This window comes from Macaca thibetana, chromosome 12 (genome assembly GCF_024542745.1).
Source record: "Macaca thibetana thibetana isolate TM-01 chromosome 12, ASM2454274v1, whole genome shotgun sequence".
In the NCBI taxonomy this organism is placed as follows: domain Eukaryota; kingdom Metazoa; phylum Chordata; class Mammalia; order Primates; family Cercopithecidae; genus Macaca; species Macaca thibetana.
The window spans coordinates 60,353,823-60,374,863 of NC_065589.1; the positions used below are offsets into that span (position 1 = coordinate 60,353,823).

At 35.9% G+C, this 21,041-nt stretch overlaps 2 protein-coding genes across 5 annotated transcripts in view; both read left to right on the top strand.

Annotated features, from left to right (window-relative positions):
* The window catches only part of NEUROD1 (neuronal differentiation 1), a 1,109,848-nt gene that overhangs the window by 219,930 nt on the left and 868,877 nt on the right, over positions 1-21,041 (top strand). The gene's annotated exons all lie outside the window — the stretch shown is intronic.
* The window catches only part of PDE1A (phosphodiesterase 1A), a 473,087-nt gene that overhangs the window by 52,797 nt on the left and 399,249 nt on the right, over positions 1-21,041 (top strand). For 2 of the 4 annotated variants that reach the window (XM_050750555.1, XM_050750557.1), the window contains exons 1-2: positions 14,920-15,125; positions 15,357-15,467. In XM_050750555.1, coding sequence (XP_050606512.1) covers positions 15,367-15,467 — 101 coding nt within the window. In that variant the 5' untranslated portion in view covers positions 14,920-15,125; positions 15,357-15,366. Of the gene's footprint in view, positions 1-14,919; positions 15,126-15,356; positions 15,468-21,041 lie in introns of those variants that run through there. The other 2 variants (XR_007718098.1, XM_050750562.1) reach the window with 1 other exon arrangement.

The window sequence follows — 21,041 nt, forward strand, 5'->3', positions numbered from 1 at the left end:
CCTATGGCAAACAATACTATAAGCACAAGTCCTCACTTAATGTCATTGGCACGTTATTGGAAAGTATGATTTTAATTGAAAGGACATAAGGAAACCAGTTTCAGCACAGGTGAATTGATATAAAAAGGAGTTTAGTTTCTATGGCATTCTTCTCATCATAAAAACATCATCAAACTTCTCAGTGAAGACCCCAAACACTTCCACTATGCAACACTGGAAAAGCAGTATAAGCTATACATACATTTAGGAAAATTTAATAAAAACAAGTAAGATAATGACTTACTTTAGTTTTGGTGAATCAGTGAGTGACAGGGTCTTGTGGTGGTAGGTTTAATCAAGAAATAAGTGTTTGCAAAGCAAAAATTGTAAGGAGCACTTCCTATTACCACAAAATTAAAACACAAGCAGTAACAAATATGGTGGGTTTACTGAGTGCTTTCGTACCTTGTCATTTATTGTCATGCATTTGCATGATTATCATCTACTTTACACATTTTGATTTTACAATAATTTTGTATTCATCCACTCATTAGTTTTCCAATGAGCTTATTCCAGTTCAGGGTCCCAAGTTGCAGGACCCTACCCTGGCAGCTCAGGGGCAAGGCAGGAACCAGGCCTGGAGAGGATGCCCTTCCATTGCAGGAAGCACTCACTCACACACTCACTCACACAGGGACAATTTAGACACGCCAGTTTACCTAATATGCACATCTTTGTGGGAGAAAATTGGAATAGCTGGATAAAACTCATGCAGACATGGGAAGAATGTGCAAACTGCACACAGACGGTGGACCTAACTGGGAATCGATTTTTTTCATCAGTGTCATAATGAAAGGAAGTTAAACAAAGTGTCATTATTTGAAGATCTGCTGTATTATTGTGTCTCATTTCTTCATGTAGGAAAATGTTTTAGAGTATGCACATTTTCAATTTTTCTAGATATTGATAAATTGCTTTTTAAAATGATTTCATCACTACTAACAGGGAATAAGGCTTCTAGTCCCCTACATCCTTACAGTGTCTGGTACAGCCAAATTTTTCCCCAAAATTATTGGATATAAAAGGGTGTATCTAGGTATAGTTAGTCACCTTAAAATTCACTGAATACTAGTAATTTTGAACAACTTCCGTTATGCCTATTGTCCATTTCTATTTCTGCTTCAGTGGCTTTCTTTTTGAGACAGAGTCTCGCTCTGTTGCTCAGGCTGGAGTGCAGTGAAGGGATCTCAGCTCACTGCAACCTCCACCTCCCAGGTTCAAGCAATTCTCCTTGCCTCAGCCTCCCAAGTAGCTGGAATTACAGGCGCCCACTACCATGACTGGCTAGTTTTTTGTTTTTGTTTTTGTTTTGTATTTTTAGTAGAGACGGGGTTTCACTACATTGACCAAGCTGATCTCAAACTCCTGACCTTGTGATCCACCCACCTTGGCCTCCCAAAGTGCTGGGATTACAGGCATGAGCAACTGCGCCTGGCCAGTGAATTTCTTGTTCATAATTTTATCCATTTTCCTACTAATTTGTCTGTATTTATCTTATGCTTTTCTAGGAATTATTTACAGAATTTAGGTATGAAAACTTTGTGGGTTGTGTTATATGCGTTGCATATAAATTTCTTAATCCAGTTTTGGGGAATTTTAGTGTCTCCCTCTGAAGCAAATAACAGACATGCCGACTGTCTAGAATAGTAAAGATAATGTTTCCCTCTGGAGCAAAGGTCTGGGATGCCTACTGCCCATTATAAAAGATTCAGGTTCCCAAGCTCAAGATTTCTCTCCTGAAGCACAACTGGCTGGGTGTGCAGGTATCACCTGGCTGATAGGTGTCACTAACACCTACTGGGGCTCAGAGAAATTGCACAAAAATGCTGATACTCTGGTTACTGCTTTTGCTGTGAGGAATAAATATTGTTCTTTATCTCTGACTCTAGAGTGTTTTCTACTAGTATCCAGAAAAATGTGGCAGGCTAACTTATAGCTTGTAAGAATTATGAAACCTCAGAACCATCACAGTTCTTACTATCTTATTGTATTTATTCATAAGATAAGGGATATTAATTTTATTAATCTTTTGATTTTTATTTCATTGATTATCTCTTGTTTTTCTGTTTTCTATTTTATTGATTTCTGCTCTGATATTTGTTTCCTTATTTTTATTTATTTTGTTTTAAATTTGGTTATCCTCTCTGAGTTTCTTAATGTGGATCCTGAGGTCATTGATATAATATCTTTATTTCTAATATGGATAGACAGTGCTATCAATTTCCTTATAGGTATTGCTTTAGCTACATCTCACAGGTTTTGATATGTTATGTTTTCATCTTCATTCAGTTCAAAATAATAATTAATTTTTTTCTTGATTTCTTTTTGGATCCATGGATTATTTCAAAGGGTATTGTTTCCACGTATTTGGGAATTTTTCAAAGTTTTTTCTCTTAGTGACTTCTAATTTAATTTCACTGGGGTCAGATAATATACTTTGTATTATCTGTATCCTTTGAATTCAAAATAATTTATTGAGACTTGTTTTATGGATCAGAATATGGTTTCTTTTAGCAAATATCCATTGTGCACTTTAAAAGGTGTGTATTGCTGTTTTTGGGCAGAGGGAATAAAAGTTACTTAGTTTGAGTCTACTGATAGCATTGTTCAGATCTTTTATATCCTTACTGTTTTCCCTCTATTTGCCCTATTAGTTATAAAGTAATGCATATCAAATATTAGATTATGGTGGTTGGCTTCCAAGATGGCCAAATAGGAAGAGTTCCGGTCTGCAGCTCCCAGCGAGATCGATGCAGAAGATGGGTGATTTCTGCATTTCCAACTGAGGTACCTGGTTCATCTCACTGGAACCGGTTGGACAGTGGGTGCAGCCTATGGAGGGTGAGCTGAAGCAGGCAGGGCATGCCTCACCCAGGAAGTGCAAGAGGTTGGAGGATTTCCCTTTCCTAGCCAAGGGAAGCCATGACAAACTGTACCTGGAGAAACGGTACACTCCTGACCAAATACTGCATTTTTCCCATGGTCTTAGCAACTGATAGACCAGGAGATACCCTCCCATACCTGGCTCAGTGGGTCCCACCCCCATGGAGCCTTGCTCACTGCTAGCACAGCAGTCTGAGATCAACCTGCGATGCTGCAGCTTGACAGGGGGAAGGGTGTCCACCATTGCTGAGGCTTGAGTAGCTCACAGTGTAAACAAAGTGGCTGAGAAGCTCAAACTAGGTGGAACCCACTGCAGCTCAGCAAGGCCTACTGCCTCTCTAGATTCCAACTCTGGGGTCAGGGCATAGCAGAACAAAAGGCAACAGACAGCTTCTGCAGACTTAAACATCCCTGTCTGACAGCTCTGAAGAGAGCAGTGGTTCTCTTGCTATGGCATTCGAGTTCTGAGAACAGACAGACTGCCTCCTCAAGCAGGTCCCTGACCCCCATGTAGCCTGGCTGGGAGACACCTCCCAGTAGGGGCTGACAGACACCTCAAACAGGCAGGTGCCTCTCTGGGACAAAGTTTCCAAAGGAAGGATCAGGTAGCAATATTTGCTGTTCTGCAGCCTCTGTTAGTGATACCCAGGCAAACAGGGTCTGGAGTGGACCGCCAGAAAACTCCAACAGACTTGCAGCTGAAGGGCCTGTTAGAAGAAAAGCTAATGAACAAAGGAATAGCATCAACATCAACAAAAAGGACATCTACACCAAAACCCCATCTGTAGGTCACCAACGTCTAAGACCAAAGGTAGATAAAACCAGAAAGATGGGGAGAAACCAGAGCAGAAATGCTGCAAATTCCAAAAACCAGAGCACCTCTTCTCCTCCAAAGGATTGGAGCACCTTGCCAGCAAGGGAACAAAACTGGATGGAGAATGAGTTTGATGAATTGACAGAAGTAGGCTTCAGAAGGTCGGTAATAGCAAACTTCTCTGAGCTAAAGGAGCATGTTCTAACCCATCACAAGGAAGCTAAAAACCTCGAAAAAAGGTTAGACGAATGGCAACTAGAATAAACAGTGTAGAGAAGACCTTAAATGACCAGATGGAGCTGAAAGCCACAGCACAAGAACTTTGTGATGCATGCACAAGCTTCAATAGCCGATTCGATAAAGTGGGAGAAGGATATCAGTGATTGAAGATGAAATTAATGAAATAAAGTGAGAAGACAAGATTAGAGAAAAAAAGAGTGAAAAGAAACGAAAAAAGTCTACAAGAAATATGGGACTATGTGAAAAGACCAAATATGCATTTTATTGGTGTACCAATAAAAGTAACGGAAAAAGTGAGGGGGTGAATGGGACCAAGTTAGAAAATACTTTTCAGGATATTATCCAAGAGAACTTCCCTAACTTAGCAAGGCAGGCCAACATTCAAATTCAGGAAATACAGAGAACACCACAAATATACTCCTTGAGAAGAGCAACCTCAAGACACATAATTGTCAGATTCACCAAGGTTGAAGTGAAGGAAAAAATGTTAAGGGTAGCCAGACTGAAAAGTCAGGTAACCCACAAAAGGAAGCCCATCAGACTAATAGCAGATGTCTTGGCAGAAACCCTACAAGCCAGAAGAGAGTGGGGGCCAATATTCAACATTCTTAAAGAAAAGAATTTTCAACCCAGAATCTCATATCCAGCCAAACTAAGCTTCATAAGTGAAGGAGAAATAAAATCCTTTACAGAGAAGCAAATGCTGAGAGATTTTGTCACCACCAGGCCTGCCCTACAAGAGATCCTGAAGGAAGCACTAAACATGGAAAGGAACAACAGGTACCAGCCATTGCAAAAGCATGTCAAAATTAAAGACCATTGACACTATGAAGAAACTGCATCAATTAACGGGCAAAATAACCAGCTAACATCATAATGACAGGATCAAATTCAAACATAACAATGTTAACCTTAAATGTAAATGGGCTAAATGCCCCAATTAAAAGACACAGACTGACAAATTAATTGTATAAAGAGTCAAGACACATTGGTTAAGGGCTGTATGCGGGAGACTCATCTCATGTGCAAAGACACACATAGGCTCAAATAAAGGGATGGAGGAAGATCTACCAAGCAAATGGAAAAAAAAAAAAAAAAAAGCAGGGTTGCAATCCTAGTCTCTGACAAAAGAGACTTTAAACCAACAAAGATCAAAAGAGACAAAGCCACTAAATAATGGTAAAGGGATCAATTCAACAAGAAGAGCTAACTATCCTAAATATATATGCACCCAATACAGGAGCACCCAGATTCATAAAGCAAGTCCTTAGAGACCTAAAAAAAGACTTATACTCCCACACAAAAATAATGGGAGACTTTAACACCCCACTGTCAATATTGGACAGATCAGTGAGACAGAAGCTTAACAAGGATATCCAGGACTTGAACTCAGCTTTGGACCAAGCAGCCCTAATAGACATCTACAGAACTCTACGCCCCAAATCAACAGAATATACGTTCTTCTCAGCACCACATCATACTTACTCTAAAACTGACCACATAATTGGAAGTAAAACACTCCTCAGCAAATGTAAAAGAAAAGAAATCGTAACAAACTGTCTCTCACCACAGTGCAATCAAATTAGAACTCAGGATTAAGAAATTCACTCAAAGCCACGCAAATACATGGAAACTGAACAACCTGCTCCTGAATGACTACTGGGTAAATGATGAAATGAAGGCAGAAATAGAGATGCTCTTTGAAACCAATGAGAACAAAGACACAATGTACCAGAATCTCTGGGGACACATTTAAAGCAGTGTGTAGAGGGAAATTTATAGCACTAAATGCCCACAAGAGAAAACAAGAAAGATCTAAAATCGACACCCTAACATCACAACCTGAAAGTACATCAATGATAGACTGGATTAAGAAAATGTGGCACATATATACCATGGAATACTATGCAGCCATAAAAGAGGATGAGTTCATGTCCTTTGCAGGGACATGGATGAAGCTGGAAACCATTATTCTCAGCAAACTATCACAAGGACAGAAAACCAAATGCTGCATGTTCTCACTCATACGTGGGAGTTGAACAATGTGAACACATGGACACAGGGCAGGGAACATTACACACTGGGGCCTGTTGGTGGGTGGGGGTTTGGGGAACAGATAGTATTAGGAGAAATACCTAATGTAAGTGATGAATTGATGGGTGCAGCAAACCAACATGGCACATGTTTACCTATGTAACAAACCTGCACATGGTATACATGTACCCTAGAACTTAAAGTATAATAAAACACCCACAAATATTAGATTATATGACTATAATGTGAACTTGTTTCCTTCTCCTTGTAGAAGAAAATACATGAACAATACATGAAAATCTTGTAGAATACATGTAATCTCTTATGTATTATTTTTGCTTTATGTGTTTTGAAACTATTTTTATGTACATAAACATTTGGGATTTTTATATCTTCTTAATGAATTTTAACTCTTTATCATTAGGATATGCCCTTTTAAAATTTATTTTAATAATTTTTGCTTTAAAATCTACATTTTCTGATATTTCTATAATGACTCCAATGTTCATTTGCTTAGTATTTTTATGGTATTTTTTTTCCTACTTTTTTACTTTTAATCCATTTGAGATTTACATTTGAAATGCTTTTCTTATAGACCAGCATTTAGATGATTTACATTTAATGTAATTATTGACATGTTAGGATTTCAGTCTTTCTTTTTTACTTTCTTTTTTTCTTCTGTTTTTTGTTTCTGTTTTCTTTTTCTTGTCTTCATATCAGTTACTTGAGCACTTTTTTTTAGAATTTTATTTTGACTCATCTATATCTATATTTTTAACTGTATTTGTTTAAATAGCTATTTTTAATAGTTCCTTTTGATATCATTATCCATGCATAGCTTATCACAATCTCCTGATATGTCATTATTTTATCAGAGAGAAGTATAGAAAGTATAGAACTCTCACCACATTTATATCTCTTTACTCTCTCCCATTTATAATAATTTTATATATTCTACTAAATACACTTAGAACCATATCAGATGATATAATTTTTGCTTCAACTTTTAAACAAAATTTATAAAACTCAAGAGGATGAAGAAAGGCTATGATATTATAAAACTCAAGAGGATAAAGAAAGGTATGCATTTTTGCTTACTGTGCTTTTTCTTTTTTCCTGATGTTCCAAGTTTCTTTTTATTATTTTCTTTCTGTTTGGAGAATTTCCTTTAGCTATTCTTTTTAATAGTGACAAATTCTTTTAGTTTTTCTTTATCTGTTATTGTCTTAGTTTCACCTTCATTTCTGAAGAATATTTTCACTGCATATAGATTTCAAGTTTGACAGATCTTTTCTAGTAGTACTTGAAAAAAGTTTTGCTACATCTTTCTGCCCTCTATGGTTTCTGATGAAAAATCCATTTTCACTCTAAATGTTTTTCTCCATAGTTAAGAATTTTTCTCTCACTGCTTTAAAGATTTTTCCCTTGTCTTTAGTTTTCAGAATCTTCACTGCGATATATCTTGGTGTGGATTTTTTGGGTTTACCCTGTTTGGGATCCACTCATCCTGAGTCTCTAGGTTTATGTCTCTTGCCAAATTTGGAAAGCTTTTATTTATTATTTCTTTGAATTTTTTTCCCCTCTGCTCTCTTTATTCTTTTCAGCTGGGGTCCCATTACCTTCACTGTGGTTTAAAATTTCTCTCAAAGGTGCTAATCTGGGGCAACTATACAGTTTATTCTGTTTGTCTCTCATCTCTTAAGGATACTGTCCTTGTTGCCTGATGGCTAATGGCTTGAAAACAATACATTTTGTCTGCTTTCTGGCTAATTTAGATGGTCCTAATTACTCAATCTTGTTTGGAAGCAGAAGCCTGAATTTCTTTTTAGTAAGAGTTTGCAATGTGTTTTGCTTCCTGAATTTGAATTTTCTTGTTTTCCACTGATTCTGGAATAGTCTTAATTGCTTCCTTTTCATATTTTTCTGCTTCTGTATTCAATCTATTTTACACTTCTGAAAATCCAAAGAGATTGTGTTAGTTCATTTTCACACTATTGATAAAGACATACCGAGACTGGGTAATTTATGAAGAAAAAGAGATTTAATGGACTTACAGTTCCATATGGTTAGGGAGGCCTCACAATCATGGTGGAAATCAAGTCACATCTTATATGGTGGCAGACAAGAGAGAATGAGAGCCAAGTGAAAGGCTTATGAAACCATCAGATCTCTTGAGACTTATTCACTACCATGAAGACAGTATGGGGAAATCAGCTCCCATGATTCAATTATCTCCCACCGGTCCTCCCCACAACATGTGGGAATCATGGGAGCTACAATTCAAAATGAGATTTGGATGGAGACACAGCCAATCCATATCATTCCACCCCTGGCCCCCTCCAAAACCTCCTGGTCTCACTTTTCAAAACCAATCAAACCTTCTCAACAGTCCCCCAAAGTCTTAACTAATTTCAGCATTAACTCAAAAGTCCACAGTCCAAAGTCTCATCTGAGACAAGGCAAGTCCCTTCTGCCTATGAGTCTGTAAAATAAAATGCAAGCTAGTTACTTTCTAGATATGATGGGGGTATGGGCATTGGGTAAATATAGCTATTCCAAATAGGAGAAATTGACCAAAACAAAGGGGCTACAGGCCCAATCAAGTTTGAAATCCAGTGGGACAGTCAAATCTTAAAGCTCCAAAATGATCTCCTTTGACTCTATGTCTCACATACAGGTCATATTGATGCAAGAGGTGGGTTCCCATGGTCTTTGACAGCTCTGCCCCTGTGGCTCTGCAGGGTATAGCCTCCCTTCCGGCTGCTTTCATGCACTGGCATTGAAAGTCTGTGGTACCTATCCACATGCATGGTGCAAGCTGTTTGTAGATCTGCTATTCTGGGGTCTGGAGGATGGTGGCCCTCTTCTCACAGCTCCACTAGGTAGTATCCAAGTGGGGACTCTGTGTGGAAGCTTCAACCCCACATTTCCCTTCCATGCTGCCCAAGCAGAGGTTCTCCATGAGGGCCCCACCCCAGAAGCAAACTTCTGTCTGGACATCCAGATATTTCCATACATCCTCTGAAATCTAGGTGAAGGTTCCCAAACCTCAATTCTTGACTTCTGTGCACTTGCAGGGTCAACACCACCTGGAAGCTGCCAAAGTTTGGGGCTTGCACCCTCTGAAGCCATGGCCTGAGCTGTACCTTGACCTCTTTTAGCCATAGCTAGACTAGCTGGGATGCAGGGCACCAAGTCCCTAGGCTGTACATAGCAAGGGGTCAAGCAATGGCCCACAAAATCATTTTTCCTCCTAGACCTCCAGGCTTGTGATGGGAGGGGCTGCCACAAAGGTTTCTGGCATGCTCTGGAGGCATTTTTCCCATTGTCTTGGTGATTATCATTTGGCTCCTCATTACTTATGCAAATTTCTGTAGCTGGCTTGAGTTTCTCCTCAGAAAGTGGGCTTTTCCTTTCTGTTGCATCCTCAGGCTGCAAATTTTCGAAACTTTTATGCTCTGTTTCCCTTTTAAAACTGAATGCTTTTAACAGTACCCAAGTCACTTCTTGAATGCTTTGCTGCTTAGATATTTCTTCTGCTAAATACCCTACCTCATCTCCCTCAAGTTGTGAATTCCACAAATCTCTAGGGCAGGGGAAAAATGCCACCAGTCTCTTTGGTAAAACATAGCAAGAGTCACCTTTACTCCAGTTCCCAACAAGTTCCTCATCTCTATTTGAGACCACCTCGACCTGGATTTCATTGTTCATATCACTGTCAGCATTTTGGTCAATGTCATTTATCTGTAGAAAGTTCCAAACTTTCCCATCTTTTCCTTTCTTCTTCTGAGCTCTCTAAAGTGTTCCAACCTTTGCCTGTTACCCAGTTGCAAAGTTGCTTTCACTTTTTTGGGTATCTTTACAGCAGTGCCCTATTCTACTGGTACCAATTTACTGTATTAGTCCATTTTCATACTGCTGATAAAGACATACCTGAGACTGGGTAATTTATAAAGAAAAAGAGGTTTAATGGACTCACAGTTCCATATGGCTGAGGAGGCCTTACAATCATGGTGGAAGGCGAAAGTCACATCTTACATGGTGGCAGATGAAATAATGAAAGCCGAATGAAAGCCAAATGAAAGGCTTACAAAACCATCAGATCTCATGAGACTTACTCACTACAACAAGAACAGTGTAAGGGAAACCACCCCCATGATTCAATTCTCTCCCACTGGGTTCCTCCTACAACACATGGGAATTATGGGAGCTACAATTAAAAATGAGATTTGGATGGGAACACAGCCAAACAATATTAGACATATACATTAGGAATTTTTTGTCTTTCTTGACTTCTAAGATATTCTTTCATAATCTCACTTCTGTGTCTATCTGTACATTTTGGGCAATTTCTTCATATTTTTCTTTTCTTTTTTTCTTTTCTTGACATGGGTCTCTCTGTCACCCATGCTGGAGTGTAGTGGCATGAACAAGGCTCACTGCAGCCTACTATGCCTGGCTAATTTTTATATATATATACATTTTTTTTGTAGAGACAGGGTTTCACAATATTGCCCAGGCTAGTCTTGAACTCCTGAGGCCTGCTTTGGCCTCCCAAAGTGCTGGGTTTACGGGCATGACCCACCACTCCCGGCCTCTTCATATTTTCTTATTAGCTAATTCTCTTTCTGCTCTTACCTTGTACATTGAATATATAATTTCAATGGTTCTTTTTTAATTTTAAAAATTTCGTTTTACTTACTTTCCCTGAATGGTCCTTTAAAAAAATAGAATTTCTTTTTTTTGGTCATGTTTTGAGTCTCTTTTTTCTATTTATTTAAAATTTGAACATTATTTTAACTTATTAGGTAATTACAATACCTAAGGTCCTTGAGGGTGTGGTTCTAATAGTTTTGTCTAGTGACTCTCATTAGTGATGACTTGATTAACTATATGTTTTATAATTTTGAATTGTAAGCTCATATTTGACTAGATTTATCTGCAAGATTTTTAAAAGGTGTGTTAGAGGATTCATTCCTCCAAACAAATTTGCTTTTCTTATTCTAGGTAACCTTGGATACCACTAACCCAAGATCACTTTAAGTTTTGCTGTTTCTCAGACAAAGCTGGTAGTTTAAGTTTAATCAAACTCATAGATGGCAGTCCCATTGTTAAAACCTATCAAAGAATGCTTTTATTGTGTTTTTCCTCTCCTAGAGACTAAACTGAGAGAGAAAATTTTTTCAGATATCTCTTGGCCACACTTATGCTTTCTTGTCCACAAACTGACTACATGGGTAGCCTTTTATAGTTTCCATCTTTCTGGGGGAACCTTGGTTTCAAGTCTTCATACTGTACAGAGTCAAACCCTTATTTTGTGTTTCCTATATACTGATTATAATACAAGGCTGTAGATTACTATGTTTGATAACTGTCCTTACCGTTCTAATGTTTTTGTCCCTGTTCATTTTGGACTTCATTTTATATAAGTTCAACTATGCATTCAAAATAATATTTATTAGAATTTTTCCAGTATTTGAAAATTATTTTTGGTCTGAAAGTTTTAAGAGTAACTTAGTCTGCCATATTGTTCGGAAATTAATATATTTTCTAAATTATTTTCTTGTCAATGAAAACATAATGTACTTTTATTATCAATAAAACAGTATTTTTAGTTTTTAAATATTCTTGATGAATTTAATCCACTTTTTTCTGAAGCCATCTTTTTGATCCCTGTGATTTCTTGTTCTCACTTGCACTGATTTCTTCCTAGCCCTTCTTAACAGATGCCAACTTGGGATTTTGTTTATGAATTTCTGTTGCTAGGTTAGGTATATGTTTCTGATTTTTCTCATTAATTAATTTTTTTTCTTTTTTCAGGTATATTAACTCATGTAATTATTTTTAAAGAGTATTTGAATGGTATGCTTTCTGAATTTGGCATTTCTGAATGTGTCATCATTTATCTTTGTCATTGAGTGATGGCTTACTGGCTAAAGAATTAAAGTTATTTTCTTTACCATTTATTACATGGTGCCAATGTATTAGTCATTCTTGCATTGCTATAAAGAAATACCTGAGACTGGGTAATTTATAAAGAAAAGAGGTTTAATCAGCTCGTGGTTCTGCAGGCTGTAAAGGAAGCATAGCTGCTTCTGGGGAAGCCTCAGGAAACTTTCAATCTTGGTGGAAAGTGAAGGGGAAGCAGGCACATCTTACATGACTAGAGCAGGAGGATGGTGCTAAACCACTAGAAATCACCCCCTTGATCCAATCACCTCCTGCCAGGCCCTACCTCCAGAACTGGGGCTTACATTTTAACATGAGATTTGAGTGGGGACATAGGTCCAAGCTATATCAGCCAATATAATCTTAATATGAAAACCAGTAAACCTAGTGACACAAATACTTAGAACGATTTTGCTTATAAATAAGGATGTAGTTTCTAAACAAAAGGAACACTAGTAATGCATTAAAACAATGATTACAAATGATTTGGGAAATAATTGTCACTAAAATCTATTGAATAATTACACTATAATGAAAAGGAAAAAGAAATCATGTAATATCAATAATAATAAGAACTAATAACTATTAAGCAATTATTATGTGCCAGATACAGTTTTAATTTCTTTACCTGTATCAGCTCATTCAATACATGAACACTATGAGGAGATGTTATTATTATGCTCATTTTATACATGAAGAAATGAACAAAAATTGTAACTTGAAAAAATCACATAATTCTTTCAGTGAAAGAATAAAGATTCAAACCCAGGTAGTCTAGATTTAGAGTATATGTTATATTACATTTTGGCATTAGTAGATACTAAATTCATTCTATACATTTTTGTCACCATTCCTAATAAAATATTAGGTAATTAGGAAGGAAGGAACTACTTATTCTAATAGAAATAATTTACCTGACTGTAGAGTTAAAGCAAAATAAATGGAAACTATGAGAGATGAGGGACATACAAGTTGGATCAATTTTTATTGTATTTTTATGACTGTTTTCTCAATTTTCCCTTGCAGAACTTATATCAATTTTTTTTATAAATTAACAAAGAAAAATGATTTGAATTCTCTATGTTAACAGAAGTAACTTTTTGATACTTCCTAAGGATGAACATTATCTTGTTTAAGGATTTAAATAATAAGCTATTTTATCTAGTTAATTATTCAAAATTTTATTTTATGAAACATTTAATGAAATGATTAAGGATTTTTTTCTAGTAAGTGACTGAATTAGTATACCTTGAGGTCTTAAATATCAATGTGTGATAGAAGTTACATAGTGAAAGCAAAGGGCAAATGAATTGTAGTGATGAAACAAGATTCTTTGACATATACTTAAGTAGAATAGTTCTCATTCTTTAGTTTGCAATGTTATTGGTAAGCTGGTCAATGTGAGGACTTGACATTTCATGTCATATTTAGAAAATCATCTGTATAGCCTCAAGGACTTAGGTATCTTGATTCATAAAATAATAATGATAGAGTACTTGTTATCTATGGAGATTTTTGGCTGCAATATTTCTTTGAAAGCAGAATATAGATGTTTGTTGACTATTTCATTAAAGAAATATCAGGTAAGAGTTTATTACATGAATATAGCTAAGATTACAAATGAAGGCACAGTGAAGGTAAAATTGGTACTTTCAGAGCAAAGATTAACCTATTTCTGACAACTCTGGTAAATGCTTATAGGAATGAAGTTTTAATTTCACAATGCTGTCCGCTAGCTAAAGGCATTACATTCAGATTGAATTCTGGAAGTATCTTGTCTGAGAGAGGAAAACGGAAGCCTCACTTGATTTACCCTCTTATAATCTGCAAATCAAAAGGCATTTTCTATAACATTTTGTAAAGGTGCTTTTTACATACACATTATAACTGACTACTAGATATCATCAGTGTCATTTGCATAGATATAGTGATTTTATATTGGAAGACTAATTGTTAATAATAGTTCCAATATTTAAGAATCAACTTTAAATCTGGAGAATGTCTCTGTTTCTCAGTTTTCTCAACTATTGGACAGGAGTATTGCCTATCTCACAGGCTTCTTGTAAGAATTTAAAAAGGTAATGTGTAATAGGTACTGAGAACATTGTCCGAAACATCAGAAATATTCAACAAATATTGGAGGTTATTACCTATCTTTGAATATCTCTACCTTAAAACTCATAGTAACAGGCAAGTTTTCTTGCAAGGAGAAATAAAACTACATCTGGGTTTTCAAACAAACAAGAAGAAATATTGCTTATAAGTATATTTTCTATAGCAGCTTGCAGATAGCAAGAGCTGTTATGGTGCTCATACTTAAGGTCTGTGCTTGTTTCAAAGAAAGCTCGCCATGTGTTAGGAGCTTGGCAGACGTCTCAGTTCTGATTCCTTTTATGTCCACTCTCATTTTTCTTCTAAAATGCAGAAGCAGCAAAGCATCAATTTCTCTCTTTTCCCTCTCTCCCTCTCTCCTTCTCTCTCTCATAAACACACACACACACAAACCTATTCCCTTTTCCTTCAAAACACGCACGCACACACACACACACACGCATTTACACTAGTTTCATTTTATTTATTTTTTAATTCCCAAAGGATTCTTGGAGCAGGCTGTGTGCAGCTGCCGTACTTTCCACTGGTTAAATTGGCAGTTACCTACTGTGTGGAGTTGCTAGGAGAAGGTGAATAAGCATGATTACAGCATCAGTTGATGTACATATTCTTGCGATAACAACCTGTGGAGCTGTGTTCTTCTGTATGGCTCTATATGTTATTTTCTCTTTGTTATCATTAATATTTGTTGCATTTATTGTTAGATCATGATACATTTTTAAGTGTTGGTTTCAGATCAATTTAGAGACAAAAACCTTGGCATTTAAACAGGCACTTTTTTTTCTCAGGGTGGTGCTGCTGATACTGGCTCCTACCATCTGTTTCCTTATTACATCCTGCCCTCGTTCTGTTGGTAGAGAGGAATTCAGCTTCTTCTGGAGCGCGAAAGTCATTCACGTTTCTCTTGTGCATAATAGAGCTCGTAAACTGTAGGAATTCTGATGTGCTTCAGTGCACAGAACAGTAACAAATGAGCTGCTTTTGGGGAGAGCTTGAGTACTCAGTCGGTCAGTAGTACAGTAGCAGGCTCACATGTACGGATTGTTCTTGTGAGGTCAGAGCATCTGTTTATACTGCTGTCTGCTTAGGGGGGTTGTGAGGTGGTGAGCAGTGGATATATGCCTGTCAAAGTCAATAGCAAATCTGGCAGAGTCTTCCCTCAGCTTTGTACATCAGCACTGTTTTGATAGATAAGAGAGGCTACTGTATAAGCGTGTAAGATTTGTAATGGACTGAGGAATGCTTGTTCTAGCTGCTGAAACTGACTGTAACTGTATTGTCTTAGGAGCATCATCATGGGGTCTAGTGCCACAGAAATTGAAGAATTGGAAAACACCACTTTTAAGTATCTTACAGGAGAACAGACTGAAAAAATGTGGCAGCGCCTGAAAGGAATGTGAGTATGCTCTTTGCTTTTTATTTCCCCCTGAAAGATTTGACTATTAACGTGACTAATTGTTAGTGCTATCCGCCTTTGTGGACTAGTTTCCTTTAGAAAGATTTTCTCTTGAAAAATAAAATGTGCCTATCTCAGCTAACAACTTGTTGAAGGACGAATAGTGTTTTGTACTTGCACATTTTATTAAAGTAAGGTAACTTCTGGAGAAGTCACTTTACTGTCATACTACATGGTTTCTTTTATGCATTCTGTATGTGCTGTTTAGATATGTGGTTCAGATATGCAGAAAGGTAACTAAGAAAGCCATTTGCCAGGATACTGACTCAAATAAAATTTCCCTCAGGTAAGCAGAGAGAGAAATAAGACTGGTACTTCTTTCTCTGTGATTAGATTTGGAAAAGCAATGAGAGGATTAACATGAAAACAAATAATTATACTTTATTGTGCTTATTCTTTTTGCTTAAATATTTCTGTAAGAAAAAATGCTTATGTGGTAAAAATATTAACAGCATATCAAACTTATTGGAGAGTTTTGGCTTTACATTAACCAGTTCACGGTTCACTTCTCCTGAGAGTACAGAATAGTCCATAGTACATAATAGCCCTTAGTAAAATGGGTCAAGAATTATGCATTTATGTCAAACATGGGATGTAATTACCTAAGTCAAACGTTAATTGCAATGCTATTCACCTTGATATTTACACCCTTACATTTTTTTTTAGCTGTGTATGCTACTAGTTCCTGTTTAGTGTTTCAGCACCACACTGTTTATATGCTTTATCTTAATTGTCATAATTTAAAAATCAGATTTAACATTTGACTAAAAATGAGAAATTATAATATGAACTTTACAGGCTATTGTAACTGCTTAGTATATTTGCAGATCTCAAATGAAAATATTAATATATTTGCTTTTCTATAATAACAGCTGAAAGAATCCTACACTATGCAAAATAGAGATTTTCTATGATTTATATCTCTAATGCTGTGTTTTCACACCATTTTTTAAAATTCAGTACCTGAGTAAATTTGATGTCCCTGTTTGATATTTTCTTAAAGAAAATTACATCAAACTTTGTTTAGAGGTAAAAATTCCTTCTACTTTCCTCCATTTGAATGTATTTAATGATGTTTATGTATTTAAATATTGTTCTTTGTATATTTTCTTACTTCTTGAAGTAATATATGGCTTTACAGTGCACTAGTATAAGAGCACAATAATGCAAAAAACATATAGCAGAGAATAACTTTTGGAAAGGAAGCCATCTTTACATTATTTGGATGAACTAGAAATCTGTTTCCAAGATCCATTGAAGATTTAGAAATTACAGCTTTTTGGTGAGGTTGTTCTCTAGGGGAACAAGTAATCCTATCAAAGCAAATAACAGCTCTCAAAATTAATTAGCATAGATGCAAATTAAACATTAGCAGTCATCAGATGATTTGTGTTTTAACCCAATGAGTGGATGAACATCAGTACCGGGAAAATTATGTCTCTCATTACAACCTATTTTAGATTTTCTTCTCCTTAGAAGGATGTTTTGCTTTTGTTTTGTTTGCATTTTTCTAGTTTCCTGTAGTTAATTGAATGTATGAAGATGTATGCTGGTGGATTTATGCATATGTCTTTAAGAAATGTGAAAAATGATGTTGTGTTTATTTAATACTTTAGGGCAAAGTTATTGACTCACTGTATCAGCTGATCTCAAAGATCAATCTGTCATTTTATTTCAGAAAAGGGTGATAGAGTCATTCAACGGTAGATCTTCATGAATTGATAGAAGGATATATTAAAATATGTACATGCAAAATAAATTTTGAGTTGTGTTTACTTAGAGCCACTAAATAATCATTAACCAAGTTTATTTCTTTCTTTTGAAAATCATTATCTAACTGACTAAAACGACTACTTTTTCATTGAATAAAGAAGAAATTGCATTTTGTACTATCACTTCAACTTGTAGTTTGACTTAGCACATTTTCAGTGTTCAAGGCTTAGAATTGTCAAAGCGAGAAACTCTAAATCTAAAATCTACATGACTAATGACAACCAAATTGTTTAATTATGGTATTTTGTACAGTTTGCATTCAGAGTAGTGATGTGAGGGACTCCCTATTCCATTGCTGAAATTGTCTTGTCTATTTAAAATGCAATATTGATTCAAACAGAATTTTGGCTTATCAAAATTGCTAGTCCTAGAATTCTACACTTAAGTTTTGGCAATTAAAAGCATGCTACTCATTAAACCTATCAAACAATTGTGCACCAGTTTTCTTATTTTTGCTAAAATAGACTCAAGACCTTTAGGTATTTGTTTAGAAAGTGATTTTTAAAATCTTTTACTTTACGAACACATTGACTCATTTTGGCATAATATATTGTTTTTAATCGAGCTTCCAGTATGTAAATTTTAAGGTTAAATAAACATAGAGACAAAGGTGAAAGTAAAATAATGTTTATTCAATTATACCTTAAATATAGAAATCAGGAACCATTACAGGTAGACATTTAGAGAAAATATCTTATAGGGATTGTTATATAACATAACATTTTAGAGAGTCTTTTGAGTCCATAGAAATAATTTTTAAATTTTGGAACACATGTGGAAAACTTTGGTAACTAAATTAAAATATTAATGCTTGTCTACCATTTTTGTTTTCTTTTATTGAGCTTCTTCTAAATTATCTTCATATAATATTTGACACACCATATAAAGTTATGTGCCAAGAAATCTCTTTTTCTTTTGTGACAAGAAAGGTGAAACAGTTTCTTACTCCCATTCTGATGCAAACTTCTCTGCATTAGTCTATTAATTTTCTTCTTATATTTACAATCTTTTTATTTATCTTTTTCCATATTCAACCACTAATTTGTTACTCAGTACAACAATTTAATTCTACACTATAAGTCATCATCTATGATGTTGGAAATATAAGCAAATAACTATGGCATTAGGTCTTTCATAAATTAGATTTAAAAATAATTATATACTTGGCCATAAGTTATCAATTGTTTAGGGCTGGAAAACACTTCCTATTTCTTATGCCATCTCAACACCAAATGAAATTTCTGATTCAGAAGTTTCTTATGAATTTGAGACCTAGGCTTCTTCCTACATACTAAGAAAACATAGCTATCGATAGTCTTTCAAATATTGTTAATTTCATTGATTCCCATGTGGAAAGTTGGTTTGAAGATTTTACAGTATTTCACCTATGCATTGTGTTTCTTTTCCGTTTAAAAGATAAATGCCTTTTTGTGTCATGTGCTGTTGCTTTTTTTTCTCTAAACATACAGAGTTCCACAACTGTGGATTTTATTTAAAAATTAAACATATTTAAAAAACACTGGTGTTTCTCTTTCCAGGTAGTGACATTGCTATAAGAATTCAATCTAAGAGGTGACAGCATTTTCAGAAAACTGAAAATTAGCATTTTTCAGGTAGAAAATTCAGTGAAAATGATATGAAGCTATAGGGAAAAATCTAAAACAAAGTATTATCTTACTCAGGCATTCAACAGAAGAGAAGAAAGTAGGAACTGCCAGAAACCATAAACTACTGACAAAAATGTAATACTCACCACTTCATAGTACTTATTGCCCCAGTTCCTTCAGTTTTTATAAACATAGTACTAGAACCTATCACAATTTCATTTAGAAGCTAACTTTATATCTGATCACTAATTTTACATGTCTGGACACATACCACCTTATCTCCCCCATGTTACAAATGTCCAGATATTAATTTTAAGACTTGGAATTGTGAATGCAATGCTTGAAAGACATTAAGTTAAGCTTTGTTGTTTTTTTTTTCTCTGTGATTGGTAGGGTAGTGAATATGACTATCAATAGTGAAGGACAAAATGTTTGGAAGCAAAAAGTGAAGAAGAGAAGAATTAGATGGTAATCCTTTAATTCTAAGCAACTGTTATTGTTGAAGAGGGCAGTATGTTGTGTAGTTCTCAGATAGAGTTGTCCAGGCCCTTACCACTAAGAGGATGTAGCAGAAATATACATTTAGAATAAAAATTAGCAAAAAAAAAAAAAAAAAAAAAAAAAAAAAAAAAATAGAAGTGACAGGAGCTAATAGCATCATATTCCCAAATTGGAACCATACTTGAGGATGAAGTATTATAGATAAGACACAAATTTGATTCTTTTACTCTTCTGCTTAAACACCTTTAAATCTTTGCATCCTTCACAGGGTCACTGCCTACCAATTTGATCTTTGGATTCTCCTCTGATGCCTGTCCTTCCGTGTCACGCCTCCTATTCAGACCCAGGGTCACCCAAAAGAAATACTGCTTACCACTCCTCTGCCTTTGCTCATTTTGTTCTGTCTTCTGGAGACAATTATTCCTTCGTTTTCCTCTTTCAGCCAGAGTTGCTCTTGTTCTATACAAAGCTTTTGGAGTTATGTGGGGAAGTTTCTGGTGGTTGCAGTGATGGCAAGGTGTTTCTGTATTTAGTGGGCAGCAGGGTCCTGGTAAGGCTAAATATCCTACAGACCTCAGGGCATTTCCTTATCAGGAGGAGTTGTCCCACTCAAAATTCTGATTCATATCCTATTAAAAAATGCACAAAGATTGCTGCTTAAATTTCACTTGCAAAGGAAATTCTTCCTGACCTTCCAGACTAGATTAGTTTTTTATTTTCAGCTCATAAATAACCTGAATTTCTCTTCTCATAACAAAATCCACCTTTCATATTCAGCCACAGCTTTTGAGTGCAAGAGCTACGCTTACTTCATTGGATTTGCTTTTGGATTCCAGCACGTAGCACAGTACTTAGCACATAGGAGACAGTGCAAATAATATTTTAAATCAATGAATGAATAAAATTCTGAATCTTATACTGGCTTTAACTAGAAAATTAGATCAGCCAGGCTGCCAAAATAGGGACTAAAACCAGGTGGGAGGATTGGAGATAGATTCACAGCTGGAATAAAGATGGAGAAGATGGAAGGATGTTTGCTTTATCATCTTTATCATCATATTGTTAGAAGTGTGCAGATATAACATGTTTGTATTCTTACTCCCCACCAGTGTTCTTAAAAACATAAGTATCTTAAGTAGTTATGCAGCTAGTATCTGATAGAACATGGGTTTAAACATAGATCTACCTAGCTCTGACATTGTAGTTATCTTGCTTCCAAAACAAAAAAGATGACAGTCTCAGAATGCTTACGCAAAAGACACCAGAAAAGGATCTACAGTGGTGCTCCTTAAAATTGAATTCCCAGGCTTGGGGTAGGCAGACTTATCACCCTCCAGAAATGTCCATGTCCTAATCCCCTGAACCAAAGGATATGTTACTTTATTTGAAAAGGAGAATTAAAGGAGCAGATGGAGTTAAAGTTGCTAATCATCTGACTTTAAAATAGGGATAGTAGCCTGGATTATCCAGGTGAGCCTAATGTAATCACAAAGATTCATTTCCTTCCTTCCTTTCTTTCCTTTCTTCCTTCCTTTCTTTCCTTCTTTTTTTTTTTTTTGAGACGGTGTCTGGCTCTGTCGCCCAGGCTGGAGTGCAGTGGCCGGATCTCAGCTCACTGCAAGCTCCGCCTCCC